The 15,838-nt window shown below is 44.4% G+C and overlaps 1 protein-coding gene across 1 annotated transcript in view; it reads right to left on the bottom strand.

Annotated features, from left to right (window-relative positions):
• IGSF3 (immunoglobulin superfamily member 3) overlaps positions 1-14,793 on the bottom strand; it is a 59,870-nt gene extending 45,077 nt beyond the window's left edge. Inside the window, exons 1-6 of the mRNA XM_042782063.1 lie at positions 14,787-14,793; positions 13,925-14,302; positions 11,378-11,788; positions 4,563-4,952; positions 3,183-3,242; positions 452-853 (exon numbers count right to left, since the gene is read on the bottom strand). Coding sequence (XP_042637997.1) covers positions 452-853; positions 3,183-3,242; positions 4,563-4,952; positions 11,378-11,788; positions 13,925-14,302; positions 14,787-14,793 — 1,648 coding nt within the window. The remainder of the gene's footprint in view (positions 1-451; positions 854-3,182; positions 3,243-4,562; positions 4,953-11,377; positions 11,789-13,924; positions 14,303-14,786) is intronic.
• Positions 14,794-15,838: the final 1,045 nt, after the last annotated feature.

Genomic DNA, 15,838 nt, shown 5'->3' with positions numbered 1-15,838 from the left:
TTGAGTCAATTCCAACTCATGGCAACCCCTTGTGTGTCAGAGCACAATTGTGCTCCACAGAGTTTTCAGTGTCTAGTTTTTTGGAAGTAGATCACCAGGCCTTTCTTCTGAGGTGCCTCAGGGTACCTCTAACCCTTGGTTAGCAACCATGCATTAATTGTTTGCCCCACCCAGGGACTCCACTCCTCTAGCTATAGTTCTTTTAACTAGACTCTCTATCCTGCCCAGCCTAGGAGTAGGTAACAGCTTCCAGCTCTTGCTGGGTGCCTGACAACCATCCATTGCTGGCTGCCTTAATCCTGCCCACACTTTCATAGAATCCCTTCAATTAAACCCTTTTGCAGGTGCCATCTATTTCAAACCAGGACTCTGACAAATAAAAGTCAAGGTAAAATTCCTGAGAGGAAGCAGTCTCCATCATGGTCCCGCCAATAGACCGCGAGACACTTACCCAGAGCTGTGATAGAGATGGGTGTGCTAGCTCGGCGCTCCCCGACAATCTGCCACTCGCCATCCACTGCCCGTACCCATTCAGTCACGTGGCACTCGTACTGGCCCTCATCCTCCTTCCTGCTGTTGAAGATACCCAGGCTGAATGAGTTGGGTTGCACCTGCTCCATCTGGACGCCCCCAAAACTGCTGCGCTCCCAGTAGGATGCTCCTGGCTGCACCGTGCCATCCCGGTCTAGCCACATGATATTGCTGCGGCGGTTCTGCCTGTCCACCAGCTGCCAGATGACTGAGAAGCGGCCTTGCTGCCTGCCTGCTGTGCGGATGCTGCAGGAGAAGTGTAGGTTCTCACCCTCCAGGATGACACTGGAGTTGCTGGCCACCTCCACGGAGATGCTGCTCTCTGGAAAAAGGGAGAAAGTGATGAGGTGGGGGCTTTATGGTCTCCAGGCACCATCCTCACAGATATAAAAGGAAGATGAGGCAAATTTAATCTCATTCAGAGCCCCAGAGAGTAAAATACATTCAAATGCTTGAAGCCACAAGCCCTGATGATTCTGGGCATTGCTCCCTGGGATCTGGATCCGATAATTTCGGAAGTTCTTTGCTATGTGCAGAGGATTAAGATATAACAATGTTCTAAGACTTGAGGCTGAATCAGAACCAAAGAAACATAACACAGTGACATTTACCTAGGACATAAAACAATTTATCAGCTAAACCTATTTAGCTGGCGTTCAGGACTTCTCAACTTCCATTTTAGGGAGCTATAGCAAAATTGCACTTCACCTCAATCTTCCCACCATTCAATGCTATGGCAGTCAAATAAAAGCTGCAGCAGTCAAATAAAGCTGCACCCTTAACATGCCATTTGATTCCTTCAGGGCAATATTAGGAAGTAGAAACAAATGATGGGAAGTATTTAGAAGATGAAGTGTGCTTGAGTATGGATAATAATGGAGCCCAGATGGTCTAGTTTCACAGAGTGCATGAGGAGAGAGCTTTCATACTTTCATTAACACAGAGGAATAAACCAAGGCCAGTGCCTTGCCATCCCCCATTCGGCTGCCTGCCCACAGTCAGTCCTGGGGTTCCCGTGTTCTCTACTTGAAACATTCTGCCAATCAAGTATGGGAGAAGGATTCTGCTAACTTCTCTGCCTCTATCTAAGTCTTTGCTACTCACTAGCTATATAAACTCACTCACTCAAATTATTTAAACTCTATGTGCTTCAATTTTAGTCACCATTATTGTTAATTTATTTTACTATTCCCAGTAATTCTTTGTTTTTATAAAATAGATACTCTGATCTTTTTTAATTGTGCACGTTATTTTGTATAGTTATTTATATTAAGCTCAAAAAGCCCCCAAGTCTTAAAGAACACAAAGAACCATAATTAATCTGGTACCACACACTTGAAACATACATGGTAATTTTAAACCAATCAATCACATCAAATCCTAGATGAAGAGGCATTCCCAGTTACCCAGGGGAAACACACAGATAAATATCTATGCATCTGAATCAATCTTCTCTCCCCTGGACTTCCCCAACAGGCAGAAAGAGACAAAGATGAGCCCTCCACCTGAGCATTTAGCTCTTGTTAGAGTGAGTGTGCCTTCTACTCCTTCTGGACTTTCTTGTTTCAAGTGAAGAAAAAATCTGGACAAAGTGGGGAATTTTCACAGGAGAGCAACCTCTCCAGGAGTCATACCAAGATGATTCATGAAGATGCTGAGGATCCGGAATAGTCTCATGTATATCACTAGTGGTTAAATGCAGGGATTTAGAGATGGACAGACCTGGATTCTAGGCCCAGGTCTACTATTTCTTAACTTTGAAATCTTAGGATCTGACTTACCTTACCCAAGTGCAATTTCTCTTGGGCAAAATGCAGATACTAATAATTTCTACACCGAGAAGATAAGATGAGGTAATTATTTTTCATTATCATTAATAATAATAATAATCTCCTTTCAATTACAGACTTATTCCCACTGTTATCAATTTAGAAGGCAGGGTTAAAATGTGGCAACTTCAGAATCAAGGGAGAAAATTCCTGTTTGCCTCAAGCAGAGAATGACTGACTTACAGGACATCACTACCACTCCCTCTGATCACCTCATAAGATTCTTACATAAGCCCTGGCTTGTTTATTATGAGGGCTTCTGTTTGGGGCTTTGTTACTCAAACAAGCCTGGAAAAACTGTACAGTTAAGAGTATGGACCTCTGAGAAGAAAAGTCGTTGCGGCAGCCCAGGCAAAGGCAAACACAGACCTGGTACTGCCTTGCCCCTTAAGACTATTTATAAGAGCTCCCAGGCCTAAGAAAAGGCAGTTGACAATTTAAAACTGTCTGGATTAAATGAAAACGAGGACAGGACTAATGAGAATCTAAATGCATGTTTGCAAATGAAATTTCCAATCAGGAGGTTGATGGTGTAGGCATAAGCTAAGCGCAGAGCTGTGGGTTTGAAGTTAGAAGCAAATGTCTCTAATGCAATGCAAGCTTAACAACAACTGGCTCAGTCACTTCCCTGTACAGTGCTCTGGCTTCATCATTCACAGACTGGATAAAATACTGGCATCTACAAGGATTTGAGGGGTGTGGGCAGAGATGGAGTTGATGTATGCAAAAGCACTTTGGGCTCTTGGGAGGAAAAGCGCCATTACAATCCAACGTATTACCACCATTACCAATGTGATCATTGTTGTTCTTTGGTAGACTTACCCAAGTGGCCTTGGGGCAGGATCTGGTGGTGCTGGGGGACTTTAACTACCCAGTTATCTGCTGGAAAAGCAATACAGCAGGCCACAGATCATCAAACAAATTCTTGGAAGGGGTTGGGGGAAATCTCATAATATAAAAGGTATAGGAAGTAAATAGCGTGGCTGCCCTTCTCTGTTCCTTACAAATCAGTGAGGAATTAGTTGCAGATTCAAAAGTAAAGACATGGTGGTTAAGGCGAGCACAGACTGACAGGAAAGTAATCAGGAGAGTGGGCATTCAATTCAACAATTTCAGCAAATTGTTTCTAACAAATATCCAGCAAGCACCTACTCTATGCAAAGCACCATGCTAGGCAATGCAGGGAAAGAGTCTAAGAAATAAAAAGATTACAAGATAATTAGGCGTTTGTGTCTGTTTGGTTTGTTTTTTTTAAAAGTGTGAAAGAAAATAATCTTGTTCATGAGAAAAGAAGAAAGGGTGGCAAGGCACCTATGACTATTCTTTTCTTCATTCTTGAAGAGAAATCATTTTTAAATATGAAAGTGTAAATAAAAATGTCAAGGAAATCATTATGAGGCTAAGAGAAAGAACAGTTTGAGCAGCTGAGAAAAAGTTAAAGGTTAGTTCATCATCTTGTTTAAAGTAAGGGCATAATAAGCCTTTTTTTTCTCTTTCCACTATAAACAGAATTCTTAGATAAATGAGAATTATAAGCACATCCTGAGACTATGGAGGATTAAACACAACCTAAGCAAATGCAGGTAGCCTCTGGAGTACCCAGCAATGACAGTTACCCACCCGGACAGCCGGCTGACGTGGAGGCAGGGAACCCCTCTAAGGTGCCCTGGAAATCTGCTAAGCTTCAAAAGTCTATGCTCCAGGAAGACTTGAGAGACCCCATTCACTGACTTTTAAAAATATATTTCAATAGAGAAAAGACAATTAGTGAAATTTCATCCTTTACACTCGCAAAGCCCAGACAGCAAATCCTTCTGAATAATGCACTTTATGATTTAAAATTCTCCCATAAAAGATAAACTTCTTCCTAAGTGAGATTTCTAAACAAATATCTACCCACTTGTTCTGGGACTCAATTCCCATCCAGGAGCAAACAGCTTTCCTGGATTCCTGGTTTTCCTCCAAGCTGAGCTTGAGCACGGATTTGCTAAGGCCCAACACTCCAGCCTGCAAACATCCCTGAAGATGTGCTTCATTGCAGGGGGCAGTTGCTAAATTGATTTAATCTTTGAGTTCCACCTGCACCCCACTCTCAACACCAGAGCTTCTCTTCTCTATCCCCTTACTCCCCTATGTGATGCTAGTTGTTGAACCAGGAAGCAACAGGAAGAGCAGAAGAAAGCAGCCCATCTCTCTACTTACTGAGAGGAAGGACTATGATAGGAATGTTCTTGGGACGCTTGCTCTCCTTGTCGATGAACTCCCCGGTGATTGTTTTCTCCCGCTCTGTCACGCGGCAGTTGTATTTCCCAGTGTCTTCCTGGCGGAGGTGGTAGATCTTCAGCACAAAGACACTGTCACTCTCTTTGGCCACTTTAAGCTGTCCCCTGGCTTCTCGATGGGCAAATTCACTGTTGAGGACTGGCACGGCATTAGGTCCCACACTGGCAATGAGTGAGCTGTTGAAAGCCCAGGAGACGGCAAAGTAACGGTCAGGAATGCTCTGAGCCTCCAGGATGCACCTGAACTCCACTGGCTCCCCCACTGTGTACAGGCGCTTCTCCGTTTCCAGCCGAACAGTGAACTCTTTGTCTGAGAACACATGTAACAAAATAGATGCATTCTGGGTAAATGATGCCCCAGCTGAACAAAATGTATCAGGGCAAATCCCACAACCCAGGCATGCCCTTTTTCACAAAGCTACCTACAGGTAAGGTATCACAACACTTGTTTCAGAGGGAAAAATCCAACTTAGACTTAGGTTATCTGAAGCCTAGAGAAACCCATGAGTATCACAGAGGGAAGTCCAAGATTACCCAGGTAGCTAAATCCAGACGGTCTAAAGCATTTATAATCTCTTCCACGTCCAATGGAACTCTGTTTTAAATTTTTAAGGTCTTAGATTAGATGACCTAAGGTCAGTAAGGAACTCCTTTTGTTATTGTTAGGTGTCAAGTCAATTTCAACTCAGAGAGACTCCATATGACAGAGCAGAACTGCCCCATAGTGTTTCTTTGGCTGTAATTTTCACAGGAACAGACTGCCAGGTTTTTCTCCTAAAGAGCCACTGGGTAGGTCTGAACTGCCAACCTTTCAGTTAGCAGCTGAGTTCTTAACCACTGCACTACCAGGGGTCCCTAAGGGATCTCCTAATATCACTTAAATTCTAGATCACAAATGTCTAGTCTTGATATGTAGCCCCTAGACTTCCATCATCTGAGAGACAAAATCACAAAGAAGCCTAGGTGGTAACCCCAATCCTAACACTCAAATTTAAGAAATTCAAATACTCAAAGATAAATACATTGAAATACTTTCCCAACTCGATATGAATACTAAAAATAAGGTATAGGTAAGACAAGCACTAACAAAAATCACACAGGATCGAGTGAAAATTAATATCCTTTCACTAGTCTACAATCTATCAAACCAAATTTTTAGGCAGATGGAATGAGAAAGTACTTCCTTAGCTGAAAGCTATGTGACCTCTAAAGTGATCAACAAATGCAAGCATCCTTCAAAGAGCTGGGTATTTAAGCAGACACGAGGGGCTGGAGATCAAACAAGGGCTCAAGGAATGGTGCACCAAAAACACCCCCCAAAATAAAACAAAAAGCAAACCCACTGCTGTCTAGTTGAATCCTACTCACAGTGACCCTGTAGGACAGAGTAGAACTGTCCCATAGGGTTTTCAAGGCCGTGACCCTTACAGAAGCAGATTGTCACATCTTTCTCCTATGGAGCGGCTGGTAGGTTCGAACCGCTGACATTTAGCAGCCAAGCACTTAACCACTGTGTTACCAGGGCTCCTGAATGGTGCACAATGACCGCCAACTTCACTAGACAGTCTCATAGGCACGTACACCAGAAATGGGGTGCAAGACAAAGCAGTTGAGGGCCGGAGGAAACTTTTTTATGCTGGAGCACAGAGCCACAGAACCCTGCCTCAGGCTGGTTATAGCTGTGGCTATTACTCACATTTCATCTCCTTCCAGTTCCAACTCTGTTACTCTAAAGAGAACATTGAGAATACGTGGATTCCACAGCTCCTACCATGGTTGACTCCCTTATTCTCACATTCCCAAATCTTTACCGCTATATTCAAGACTCCTGCCCCATTTTCAACCCCCCACCCCATGCACTCTTCAAACAGCTGAAAATCCTATTTCCCTGAGAAAACAGAGGAATCATGAGTGAGCTGCTTCAACATTCCTCTTCTCCACCCCAAGCATAGCTTACATCTACCTTTTCTCTTTAGCCACCAAACCTCTTCTCCCACATGATCTACTTACAAACAAGCATTCCTTGTCTCCAGTGACCTAATTCCTTCCTTGATCCTAAGCTTCGTGACAGAACAATCTACACTGTACAACTCAGGGGCTCACCTCCAATGTCTAAGGCTACTGCCTCAGCTTCCCCTTCCCAAGAGACCAATCTAAGAGACACAGGGGTTGAAAGAAACAGGTTTTACTCTGCCACCCTTTGCCTGGATGAATGGAGTCCCTGGGTGGTACAAATAACAAGCTCAGCTGCTAACTGAAAGGTTGGAAGTTCAAGTCCACCTAGAGGGGCCTCAGAAGAAAGGCCTGGTGATCTACTTCCAAAAAATCAGCCACTGAAGAAAGCCCTCTGAAGTACAGTTCTACTCTGACATACAGGACGTTGCCACATGTCAGAATCAACTCAATGACAACTGGTCTGGCCTAGATGAACAAACCCACTTGGGACTGTGCACATGTTACCTGCTGGATATTGGCTGTCTCTGGTCAATCAAATCACAGTAATTTATAACTCAACATTGATAATGGAAAAGTACCTCTTCCACGTAAATTCTGCTGAAGACATGCAAAAGGTACACTTAGACCTCAAACATTCCCATTCCCTCAGAGTTCGGCAGGCTGTGAGTTTCTTCTTGCTGCAGCTGAAGCCTCTCCTTGTTTCATGGGAGTTCCTACCCACACTCTCAGGTCAGTGAACCCTTCATGTTCACAGGTTGAAGACAAAAAAATTATAATGTAGTACCCCCTTTTCTGCAGAGCAACTTGCTCCTTGGTTACCCCCTGTCAATTAAATCTCTAGAAATTGATATATACTTTTTCCAATATCTCTTCACACTCCTCAGCTCACTGAAATCTGGCTTCTGGCCCTTCTCCCACACTTCACTGAACTAGCAAATGTCACCAATGATTCTTCCCCACCCCCACCACAGGCTTTTCTCAAGCCCTGTCCTATGGGTTTCAGCCATTGGCCCCACTCTCTCTCCAGCTCCATGACACCCTCCCTCCTGCTTCTCCTCTTGCTTTCCAAACCACTCTTGTGCTCACTCTCACTGGGAGGACCTGCTGCTCCTGACCACCTCTTACTGTTGCTGGTCTCTTGGGCACTTTCCTATTTTTACCGTCAGTTTTTCCTGGGCCTTTCATCACTCTCAAGTTCAACCTCTAACTGAGCTCCAGACCCCTCTTTACCTTTCCTATGGCACAATGGGTGTTTCATACACTGAGCTGTCCTATAAGAGTTTGCTTGACAGTTAGACTCCCTGACAAAAAATGTAAAATGCAAAAGACAACCAATGCTGCCACTAGTGGGGAGGCAGAGACTTCCAAGTAGGAATGCAGCTCCTCATTTACCCTTCTACACACACACATCAGTTCAAGGAGCCACTTAGGAGCCCCGCACTCAGGGCTCAGGGCAGCTGGGCTCCTTCCATGCACTCTCCGTTCTTCCGCTTCTAGCACCTACTGCCTTCTTTCCAGGCTACTACCACTGACCTAGTCCTGGCCTTATTAATTCTTTCCTGGACTTTAATGTAAGGAGCTCTATGGCATAGTGTCTAAGGCATTTGACTGCTAACCAGAAGGTTGGACGTTCAAACCCACCAGCCACTCCATAGAAAGAAGACTGGGCAATTCTACTTCCGTAAAGATTTACTACCTCAGAAACCCAAAGGGGGTTGCTATGACTCGGAATCGACTCAATGGCAGTGGGTTTGGTTTCTTTGGTTTTTTGGACTATAATGTGGTACAAACATTAATGTGCTCAGCTGCTAATGGAAAAGTTTGGCAGTTTGAACTCACCCAGTGGCTCCACGGCAGAAAAGACCTGGCGATCTGCTCCTGCAAAGAATACAGCCTAGAAAACCCTACGGGCCAGTTCTACTCAGTTACATGGGGTTGCAATGAGTCAGAATCAACTAAACACCAGCGAACAACAGCATATGACCTACCTCATCTCTACTTTAGACACGATCTGTTGAATCCTGGAGCTTCCAGGAAGCCTCCAGGGTTTTTCTTTTATCTCCTGCTTAAAAATCTCTACCCTCCACGCCAATTGTCTGCAGCAGTGGTTTTCCAAAGTCCTTTGTGGGTGGGGCAAAGAGCAGGGCTTCCTTCTCCCAGGTAAATTGCTTAATGTTCACTATATAACATATTTAGCTAAAGGAAAGGTGGAACACTTAGGCCCTCATACACTTTCCCAGCACAGCATGGGGTGTACCCCCCACCCCCGACGCCCACCATATACAACCTCCCTAAATCTCCTAAGGGGTTCCTAAGGTTCTATGAAGAACAGTTTGAAAACCCTTGGTCCAAAGAATCAGATCCAAGCTCCATGTCACAGCAATTGTGGCTTCCGGCTACCTTCTCTTTCTCCTCCTATCATGTGTGCCTAGAACTTGACATCTAGCTGTACGTAACTTCTTCCTGCTGGCCAAACAATTATATCCCTTTACGCTTCTCCTCCCGATGTCTTATTAAGCTTTAAGATTTAGCTGAAACATTAAACTTGGTTGGTTTTCCTAGACTTGCCTTAATAACTATTCCATCCAGGGAAAACTTATTGTTGCCAGAGCACTCCATATTTACTCTGATCCCAGGGCACTTCATACACAATGCTATCATAGCTCTAGCACACTCTACTTAGCCGCTGGCTTTCACGTGTAGAGACCAAATGTTACTCATCTTTGAGTCTCCCTAATACCTACTACCAGGTCTGCCATGCTGTAAAGACTCACTATGTGTTTAATGAAATGAACTAAGAGAAGGGCAAAATCTGGGATGCAAACACTGACCCTGAAAAGAAAGTACAGGGGTATGGAATGAAGTCATCAACTTTTTTTTTTTTCCCCCCCGTTTTCCCAGAACCTTTGTTAGCTTCCTTTGGGTATATGTGCATGAAAAATGTAAAAAGTCCCAATTTCAAATTGGTAAGATTAAAATAAAGAAGATTAACGGATGCAACCTAATTCAAAAGCGGTAAGACTTGATATTTGGACCAGAGGTTTAAAGCCGATTTAAAATCATCCAGAAAAAGGAAAGCTAAATATGAAATAAAGTCTCTTCCAAAGGTTTCCTAATACTAGAAAATCCAGAAGCTTCTAAATGCTCTAGGCCCTGCAGAACTGATAAAGTACCCGTTCAGGAGCCCACCCTCTCTTATAAAAACCATTAGATGTTCACAGAATCATATCTGCCTTATTCCCTCTAGAGCTGTGCTTGACAAAATACAGAAGGATAAGAATCACCTTGGAATAGTGGAAATCCAGCTTCCCAGGTCCCACCCCAGGAGCTGCTGATTCAGGACTTCTGGGATGAGTCCCAGGAATCTGTACTGTTGGTGAGTCTGAGGCACTGCTCTAGAATGAGTGACAGAAACACCTGAGGCAGAAGAACTATGCAAAGCCCAAGGTAACTGACTGTAGCAAATGGAAAAGGGGAAGGGGGAATTTAAGAAAGGAGAGAGCCCATCTGTGTCTCAGACTCCCCAGCACATCTCCCACAAACACACTCCACTCCCCTGGGCGTGCCTCACCAGAGATGAACATCAACATAAGCAGAGGCTCTCGGGCCACTTACTGCACCTCAATGATGGCACCAACCACCACCCTCCGACCAAACGAGGGGACCAAAGGCCCATGCATGAAACCTGCTCCTAGCCCCTCTGAGATAGCCAGCAACAACTGTTAGCAGAAACTGAAGCCTGGCTACACTTGGGAGTCTGGAGAGTGAACTCTGCGATTTCAGGGAGTCATGGAGGATTTGGTGTCGCCAATACTTTTCTCCAGCTCCAAACAAGTCGCTCAGCCTCCTCAGGGAACTCCCACACCAGGTCTTTGACTTGAGAAAACCTTTACATTGAAAGCTGGTACTCTCCAGGCTAGCCTCACCAACATGCCTTGTGACTCTTGCTGGAGCTGTACATACAGCAATCTAGATTCTGAAAATTGGAATACTGCCACCTACTTACCTCACAGAACAGAAGAGATTAGTGAAGTAATATGCGACACAGCATTTTGGAAATTATGTTGTTATTAGGTGCCATCAAGTTGATTCTGACTCATAGTTACCCTATCTGGCAGAGCAGAACTGCCCTACAGGGTTTCCAAGATTGTAATCTTTACGGGAGCACATCATCAGGTCTTGTTCTATGGAGCTGTGTAGGTTTGAACCAGCAACCTTCTAGTTAGTAAAGTATTTAACCACTGGACCACCAGGGCTCCTTTTGGAAATTATAAAGCACCACAAAAAAAGTATTCTTAATACAAATATTAATTTAAACCAAAATTTGTCGACTTTATTTTGTATCAATGATAGAGGGCTCCTAATCCCAAGTTTCTTGTACAAATAGTACAGGACTGGCAGCTGACGTATGGAGCCACCGTGGTAAGTAAGAATGAGAACTTAGTCATCAGATACAGACAGTTTTATTGAAATCTCCCATTTTTTTTTAAACTAATTCAAGAAAATGTATAAAACCGTGCAAGTCAAAGAAAACATGTCTGCAAGCAGGATTCTGTCTGTGTGGCACCTCCCAGGGACTCCCTAGAAGGCTAGGACTTAGGATACTTAGGCCCTCTATGTCCCTTAGCTTCCTCTGACCCTCCAGCAGGACCATCTTTAACTTCACACGAAAACCTACTATACTTTTAGAAGTCACCAAAGAAGGAGCCCCTCACCCTCCCAGCATCTGACCACCCTCACTACCTGGTACATAGAGACAAGTGGCTCAGAGAAACTGACCAGTGGGCTGGACGTTGACAATGGTTCCCTCAGAACGCTTTCGGGTCATGGCATACCACGACCCGTCCGGATCCTGGATCCACTCAGCAGCCTCACAGTAGAACTCTCCCTGGTCAGAGGGCTGCAGGTGGAAGACGGTGAGGCGGAACGTGGTCCTCCCCAGCTTGTCCAGCCGCACCTCCCCCAGGCTCTGTCTCTGGGCATATTCAATGCTGGAGTGCAGCACAAAGTCTCGGCTCAGGGAAATGACCTCCACGGGCTTCTCGCTGCCCCTCTGCCGGAGCCAGGCCACAGACAGGTGGCTGTGCTGGAACGTCTCGGTGGACACCTCACAACTCAGCTCCAGAGGGTCCTGCTCCACTTTGTGCAAAGTCTGGGGAATGGCAGTGGTCTGCAGGGTGTCGGGGATCACTGGAAAAGTAACACAGAAAAGACCCAAGAATGCAAGAATGCTAGGACTTAGGATACTTGTGTCCTATATGTCCCTGAGCTTCCTCTGACCCTGTCATAAAGCCACAGAATCTTGACTTAACAGAGGACAGAACTCCCACTCCATGCAGGCTCATGGTTTCTATGGCCCTAACAGGGGAAGCCTTTAACAACCGATGCAAAGCCAAACAGTGTATCCCCAAAGGGAACATGCACCAGAAGAAATTTTTGTTTGATTTCAGAACACTTTTCTTGGTACTTACCTGTTGTTATTTTAATAAACACCCTGATAAAATGTGGGTTGTATTTCATTTTACATATTAGATGAATTTCCTGGAAATACTATGTAAGAAGAATTTTCTTTTAGGTTAAGTAAGATTTTGTTGTTGAGTTTGGGATAGATTTGAAACATCTTAATTTAATTTCTGTTATGGATTGAATTGTGTTCCCCCAAAATATGTATTGAAATCCTAACCCCTGTAACCAGATGTGATCTGGTTTGAAAACAGGGCTTCCTTTGTTACGTTAATGGAGCCGTATCAGTGTAGGGTGTGTCCTAAACCTAATCACTTCTAAGGCACAAGAAGTGCAGATTAAACACAGAAAGAAGCACAATGGGGGAAGAAGTTGGATCTCATATGAACATCTCCAAGGAACCGAGGACTGCAGGGGCTACGGAAGTTGAAAGAAAGAGAATAAGATGTTCTCCCGGAGCCAAAAGACAGACAACCTTCCCCTAGAGCCCATGTCCTGGGCTCTAAATTAAATTTCTCTAAAGCCACCCACTTGCGCCATTTTCTGTATTAGCAGCACTAGATGACTAAGGCAACTTCTGATTGATGTTTAAATGGAAATGGCTCCTGGAACTTTTAGATTTATGTTTTTGCAATATCCTCATCTCTTCCCTTTCCCTCCCTCATTCCCTAACTTATTTCAGTAATGCAAGGCTCTAGGAAAGCTTTTATTATTATTATTATATCAGTAATGCAATGCTCTAGGAAAGCTTTTATTATTATTATTATTATTATTATATGGCCGAGAGAAGAATCATCATCCCTATTTTTAAGGAAGCTTGATTTTCATGTAATTCATTTGTCAAAGTGGCCCACATTGGAAGGAAGTTGCAGTATGGAAGCTTGACGAGGCAAGTGAGAGATTTCCCCTGTGGTCTCTTGGCCAGAATTTTACTCTGATCCTTACATCTTTCTGGAGACAAAACAGCAAGACCTCTCTGACTGATAAGGGCAACACAATCACACTAGTATGTGCTTTCTCACCAAATTCCTATCAGGACTGGGTGAAATAATGCATTGTGTGGGCCTTAGAGGCCACCTCTTGGGATGCTCTTAAAAGCATTCTATTGTGATGTCAACTTGTCAGGGAAAGGAAAATTAAACAAAGGATAGCACTTGTGTTAATAAAAGAACTGTCAATAACCACCCACCCATCCCGACACACTTACTTTTGACAATAAAAACTTGAAATTAAGACAGGCAAAAATACAGAATAGCCTTATTATTACTTTTTTTTAACACATTCATCTTGGTGAACACCATGGCAAAGCTCCCCCTGCCTCTTCCTCACATTCCCTCCTTCCTTGGGGGAGGTGCCATGGCTGAGGAAGGCAGCTAGCTTACAGTACCTCATTCATGGAGCCAAAGGACTGACTAAGCAGTCAAGGTCTAGGCAAGGACCTGCAACCACATTCACTTCCTGACTGCACAGCACCCCATCCACATCAGAACCTCATCCAGGTCCAAGCCTGTTTATTTCAAAGCCATTACACCTCTTCCAGCTAATGTCATATACTCCATCTCTCTCATCATTTCTTCAGTTCATTTATCACAAATGCCCTTGCCTCGTACTTTCATATAGCCTTCACTAAATAGAGGGTAAGCCTTCCCTGAAATTCTTAACATCTGCAATCGGTCCTTTTAAGTTTCAACCTCAATTTATTATTTATAAATTAACACACATATTTTGTTCACTTTATGCTGCATTTTTTGACCTTTAAGATATATGGGAAGTTTTTGTGTTTTTTAAAGTCAAACCTATGATATGAAACAGAGGTCCACTGCAAAGTGGCACAGGCAGGACCCCAGCCACGTGACGACCTACCCACTAGGTTCATCTTGGCACTGTAACTCCCAAAGTATCGGTCATCTGTGTTGGGCGTGTGGCATTCGTACTCCCCCACGTCCCGGGCCTGGAGATCCGTGATGTGCAGTAAGGTCGAGTTTCCCTGGACTCTCTCCACATAGATCTTTCCACTGCGGACGCGCTGGGTGTAGATGGCGTAAGGGAAGGAAGAGTCGATGGTGCTGACGATCTGCACCTCCCGCTCTGGGGCAGAGGGCAGGTAAATGGACCACTGGAAATTCTGCTCGGAAGATCCCTGGTAGCCACTCACGTTGCACCAGATGGTGATGTGGGAGCCCTCCGTGCGATACAAGGGTCCTTCTTGGACCATGACCTGCCGTTGTGCTGACACCACACCTGCAGTCAGAGACACACAAACAACACATTTGCTTACTTCTCAGACCAAAATGCGTAACAGGCAGCAACCTTCAAGGGGTTCATTATTTGTGTGACATGGTAATAATATAAATAGCTTACTAGCCCTTTCAGAGGCGCTCTGTGATTTATAAATATTAATTAAAACACTCGGTGGTAAAGCACCGTCCCTAATTTACATATATGGGAATCTGATTGTGCAAAGACATGTTTTCCTTACTTATTTAATAGCTGACCCTTGGGAAAATCACTTAGTCCCTCTGTTTGTCATTTATGTGGCAGTTTTATATCTATTTATTAACACTGTTTATAAAGTTTTTAATAAAATGAACAGGAAAAGTTGAATCCTTGGCAGAATTTCACATGAAAACAAAAGCAACCGTTGTGCAATCTGGCTGAAATGAAATGAACGTTTCTTCCTGCAGCAGAGGGCTGGTGCAGCATGGGCCCTGTTATGGTACCGCACCCTTCATTGTCAAATGTGGCTCCCCACACACCATCCCAAAGACATCCCTGAGTTCTTCGTCCCCATATAAGGAGGCAGAGCTGAGCTCCTGCAGGCTGAGCACATACCACATGAATGTGGGGACAGAAGCCGATCCCTGGCACCCAGATCCCCACACTCTAACCAAAGACAAACCTGCAACAAAGAGAGACCAGCTGCCCTGGACCTCACAGCCTTAGTTCGCCCACTGGCCCCTGCCTTCTGACTGTGATGTGGCTCTCCAGTGGTTGCGTCTCCATGTCCTTCCTAACATAGTATCTGTCCCCATGCAGAACAAGGCAGGGAGACTAAACTAGGGTGAGTTTAATTTCTCATTCCAGGCTAGCACAACACGGATCATGCCTGACCCACTCCAAAGGTAGCAGGGGACACACTCCCTTGTCTTCCTCCTGGGTAGTAGCTAAGCATGGCAGAGGGAACAACCATCTCATAGAGCAAGGAAACTCTAGTTGGAGCTCTGCACTGAAACAGAATTGGCAGTGTCCTGTTGGGTAAGTTGCTTTTATTTTCTAGAACTTGCTATCCTCATCCATAAAGTCATTGAGAAAAAGGCTTTAGTTTCTGGGTGGCACAAATGGTTAAACTCTTAGCTACTAACAAAAAGGTTGGTGGTTTGAGTCTACCCAAAGGCGCTTTGGAAGAAAGGCTGGGCAATCCACTTCTGAAAGATCAGAGATACTGAAAACCCCATGGAGCATGGTTCTCCTCTGACACACATGAGACTACCCCAAGTCCAAATCCACTTAATGGTAACTCATTGGCTGGTTGGTTTTTGTTTTTTTTAAGAAGGCTTTAGAATGGTTGACATGTGTTCCAAAGCTGGCTATGTCACTTAGTAGCTGTAACTTTGGACAAGTTACTTAACCTCTGTGAGCCTCAGCTGTCCTATCTGTAAGATGGGGATAATAATGCGTGTCTTGTGACATAGTGCCTATGGCATTTGACTGTTAACCAGAAGGCTCACAGTTCAAACCCACCAGCCACTCCTCTGAAGGTAGGTTGGGCAATCTACT

Source organism: Orycteropus afer, unplaced genomic scaffold (assembly GCF_000298275.1).
Source record: "Orycteropus afer afer isolate SDZICR_OR568_19922 unplaced genomic scaffold, OryAfe1.0 scaffold00010, whole genome shotgun sequence".
Taxonomy (NCBI): domain Eukaryota; kingdom Metazoa; phylum Chordata; class Mammalia; order Tubulidentata; family Orycteropodidae; genus Orycteropus; species Orycteropus afer.
This window is presented reverse-complemented; position numbering and strand designations above follow the sequence as displayed.